Source organism: Drosophila novamexicana, unplaced genomic scaffold (genome assembly GCF_003285875.2).
Source record: "Drosophila novamexicana strain 15010-1031.04,08,12 unplaced genomic scaffold, DnovRS2.1 tig00001302-arrow-arrow-pilon, whole genome shotgun sequence".
Taxonomy (NCBI): Eukaryota; Metazoa; Arthropoda; class Insecta; order Diptera; family Drosophilidae; genus Drosophila; species Drosophila novamexicana.
The window spans coordinates 852,062-856,348 of record NW_020824849.1 but is presented as its reverse complement, the minus strand read 5'-3'; the positions used below and the strand labels follow the sequence as shown (position 1 = coordinate 856,348).

Genomic DNA, 4,287 nt, shown 5'->3' with positions numbered 1-4,287 from the left:
CTGTCGCTTCTGTTGTTGTCTGCAACCGGGCGGACGTAGAAATCAGCAAATGCCTGCGGCACGGCCAGAGGGGGCGGTGTAAACGCTTCAGTATTGAGCAGGATTTGGGAGGTGCTGCTGAGCGAGTATTTTCTCTTTTTTCTGATAAACGTAGCGTAAGTAAGTGATTTACCATTGTTGTTGTAGTTGTTGTTGCCGCTGATGCTGCTGCTGTTGCTGCTGTGCACGCAAATCAGAACGCTGATAATTATTTTTGTGTGCTTTCAATGCAGAGAGACGGTACATACAAAAGTTCCACAGTCACCACAGCGACCGCAGTCATCCCCAAGAGAATAGTCAAATAATATTTGTATATGCTGCTGCTGTTGTTGTCGTTGTTGTTGCTGCTACTGTTGTTGCTGCTGTTGCTGGCAAAACAGACGCAACCAAAACTTTCGCTGTTTGGTTTTTGAATATTTTTCGAAAATTAATAGCGGGCTAAAATGTGTAACGGTTTGTCATTGTCCGGATTGTGGCAGGCGTGGCAATTGTTGTTGTTGTTGTTGTTGGGTGGTGATTGGGTGACGATGGGATGAGGTCCGCTTTATTGTTGTTGTTGTTGCTTTAACTCTGTCAGTGGCCGGACGCATTTGTTTGTGATTAAACCGAGCATCAGGAGCCTGTTTAGTTTTTGCGGTGCGGGCGTGCCAGGCGGTTTTTGTCGCCAAAACGCATCAATGCCGCGTCGTTGCCCAATGAATTGTTGTAACTTTAGCAGTAACAGTTACTCTTGTTGCCGTAACTGCTGCTGCTGCTGTTGCAGCTGGTGCAGCTGCCGTCGCCGCCGCCCACGCTGTTGGCTGCGGTTCGAGGCGACTGAAAGGATTGCTCTGCCCTTGTTCCTGCGTAATACAATTAGCATTGGTTGCTGTTGGCAGCGAGTGGAGGAGGAACAGCAGGAACGGGAGCAGGCCATGGCCATAGCATGAGCTGGGCATGCTGTGTTGTGGCTTTAGCTTTATTGAATTGTGACTGGGCGTCTGCCTGTGATGGTGATGGATGGTTAAGTGGATAAGTGGACAAGCGGGCAGCCATGCCGGCTAGATTGTCCGGGAAGAATCCAATCAATCATTCGGCTGGGTTGGGTCAACAAGAATATACACTCCGTGTCTGTCTGTGTGCTCTGCAAAATGCTAATCACAGTTAAAATTGGATTAGTAACGGAGAATCAGCATTTTATGAAGCATTCTTATCAATTGATAAGCGGCGCGCACAACCAATTGACATACATCAGTCAGCCTCAGTTGGATTAATCATTTTAATCAAGTCACGCTTCAATCATTGCATCAATCAACCAGCATGCCAATGGCTGGAAGTACACAACAGATTAATTAAACGAGCATACATCAAGAACGGGTAATTGTTTATTTAATGAATGTGATAAGATTAAATGGCCAGTTTAAAGCCAAAGTCAAATGTTTAAAACCCCTTTGCGCAAAACAAAGATCATATTCACAATTAACATAGATGAATACAATGTATTAATTCAAGTTTTCTTTTGGAATGCTTAAGCACCTGGCATAAACGTTCAAATACAAATTAAAATTGTAAGCAAGATTCGAGTGTTCAATTTAAGATACTTGTGCTGAACAAGTATTAAATGAATTATGGACTATAAGTATATATATATATATATATATCTGTGCGGAATACTGTCAATTAGTTGCCTGAAGTTTTCAATTTATCGAAAATATTTTCAGTTTCCTGGGGCGAGGGGCGCACACGTGAAGTGTTGGTATTTCCATAGCCGAACCGATTCTTCTTCATCTGTAAAAGGCAACAAAAAAAATAAGACATAATTACAAACGAAACCAGAAGGTAGCCTATTTCATATATCGAAACACACCAACTTGGGCTGTGGCGGTTTCCAATCTGGCCCGTTGTCGTTATCATCAGTGTCGGTGTTAAAATCAGAAGTATAATGATTGACCAAAGGACGCTTAGCTACCGTGCGGCGTCTTTTGGTCCCAGAAGTATTTGTAGTCATTGCAGTTATTTCAGTTACTTTTTTTGCAATACTCTCTCCAGAAGTGTCAGCATCATCCGGAGTCGGAGCCGGAGCTGCTGGCTGCAATGGTGCTACAGTTTTGTGTACGCTTACCGATATGGTTGCTTCATTTGTCTTCTTCTGTCCAACCTGATGGTTGCTCATGGCACCGACAGTGCCCACTGGCTGCCCGAAGACGGTGCTAATTTGATTTATTTTGTATGTCAGCTCTGCTATGGTGGCCTGCACGAAAAAGAGCTTTAAATGTGACTGCGCTTGGTAGTTAGCAATTCAGTGGCACAACTTACATTCTTCTGACGCTCCAGCTCGGCAAATTGCTGTTGGTCATCAATATGGGCTGCACATTTCTGATTTAGCTCCTCCTCGAGTGAATTCATCTTCGTCTGTAAATAGTTGTGTAAAGCGTCATCTGAATTTATTCCTCTTATTACCGATTCTCACTCACCTCATACAGTTGCTTGAGTGCCTCTAACTGTTGGGTCAGCCCGGCATTTTCAGCTGACAATGCTTTGGTTATTTTCAAGTGCTCTTCCTGAAGCTCTTCCATGTTCTTCTTTAGCTTGAGTTCGTGACTTTCAACCTTGCTAAGCTCACTCTTAGCTAAGGCAGCTGCTTCAGCCTTTGAAGCCTCTAGCTGTTCCTTGGCTTCCTCAAGCAACTCGATTTCGTCTTGATAACGCTGCTCATCAGACTTTAATTTCCGAATCTGGCTGTTAAGATCTTCTATCTTCAGCTTTTGCTGCTCGATTTCTGCGTTCAAGCGTTTCTCTACCTCGGACACCTCAAGCGTTAGTTGTTGGTTGATTTGTTGTAGCTTCAAGCCGCGTTTCTCAACATCCATCAGCTTAGCCAATGTCGCCTGCAGCTCAGCCTCGCGCTTTTCGCTCTTCTCAATCTGCTCAGTAAGTTCAGTTGCCTGCTGTTGCAGCTCGGCAGTTAGCTTGGCTTGCACAGCCTGAAATACGCATGAACTTGTTATTATTGTGTTGACTGTTGACATTATTATGCACATAAGTACGAACCTCGTTCTGCTCAACAGATTGCAACTTGTACTGCTCAAAGGCGGCCTCCACTTCACTAATCTGCAACTGCAACTGAGCATTTTTAATTTGCAATTCGGCCATCTCGTCAGCCTTCTGCTGTGCCATGGTCTCCAGTCTGGCCACCATCTGCTGTTTCTCCAGCTGCACTGCCTTAAGCTAAGTACACAGGATTGGATATTTGATTGTTTGTTGGTCAACTGGGCGCCTACTTACCTCCTCCAAGAGCTTATCGTTTTGCTTTAGCTCGGCCTTCTGCTTGGTCAAAGTGGCCTTAAGAAGAGCAAACTCCTTGTCGTAGGCTGTCTCCAATGAGACATACTTCTCTTCGACAGCAGTGCACTTCTCCTTAAGGTTTCTATTTTCCTCACCCAGCGCGTCCGACATTTTATTCAGCTCCTCAACTTTCTGCTCAATGTTTTGCAATCTAATAAATCAAAAGAGAACAAATGTCTGCAAATACCTAAGCCACAATATATTGTTGTTAAAGTCTTACTGTTTTCTAAGTAAGGCATTCTCCTGGTTCCTCTCCGCTATGGCCATGTTGGTTTTGAGCATCTTCTCGGTGATCTCATTGGACTTCTTCTTGACTGACTCAATGGATGCCTTGTGATATTTCATATAGCACTTCAGCACATTCTCAGTACTAGTCGGATCAAAAGCCGCCTTCTTGTGAGGCCCGTTGGCGTTTGACTGTCCCTCGCCGTTAGCTTTCTTTTTGCCCTGCTGCTGCTGTTGGCCGCCATTGCCATAGGGATGGGGCTTCAGAAAGAGATGCGAATCGTCCTCTTTGAGGTCCTGATGTATTGCTTTGGGCATGTTCATAGAACGCGTATAATAGTTCTCTTCGCTGCAATTTGATTTAAGTACAACAATTTAATTAGTTTTGTGCAAGCAAAAACTGCGTAGTAAGAGCGCGTCGGTCTGCAAAATTCAACGGTAAAAGTCGCAGCGTTGCCAGCACACAACACAGAGCTAATATTATTGGCTAGTATTTTTTTTTGCGTGGCTTTGCATTAAATAAGTTCTCGGCTTTGCACAATAGAGGGCGAAATTCAACTCGAAAGCCTAGTAAGGAAAAAGTAGGGAAAGTTGAAGTTCCGATATCGATAAATATATCGTTGCAGGTGGCCGCGTTTCGATTGAGGTCAGCAATACAATAATACCGCCAAGAAGTGTTCTAAATATTATTAATTGTTC

General features: G+C 44.1%; 1 protein-coding gene across 2 annotated transcripts; it reads right to left on the bottom strand.

Annotated features, from left to right (window-relative positions):
• Nucleotides 1–1,489: 1,489 nt before the first annotated feature.
• On the bottom strand, nt 1,490–4,070 carry LOC115767048 (myosin-9-like). 2 transcript variants are annotated; one of them, XM_030711178.1, is made up of 7 exons: nt 3,584–4,070; nt 3,304–3,514; nt 3,070–3,246; nt 2,493–3,002; nt 2,335–2,430; nt 1,886–2,269; nt 1,490–1,806 (listed from the first exon to the last, which is right to left on the bottom strand). In XM_030711178.1, exons 1-7 carry the CDS (start codon nt 3,910–3,912, stop codon nt 1,699–1,701), a joined length of 1,815 nt encoding a protein of 604 aa, XP_030567038.1. In that variant the 5' UTR covers nt 3,913–4,070; the 3' UTR covers nt 1,490–1,698. The 2 variants fall into 2 exon arrangements, with proteins under 2 accessions (XP_030567038.1, XP_030567039.1); XM_030711179.1 differs by having other exon boundaries at nt 1,493–1,806; nt 2,141–2,269; nt 3,584–4,066.
• Between the last annotated feature and the right edge of the window lie 217 nt (nt 4,071–4,287).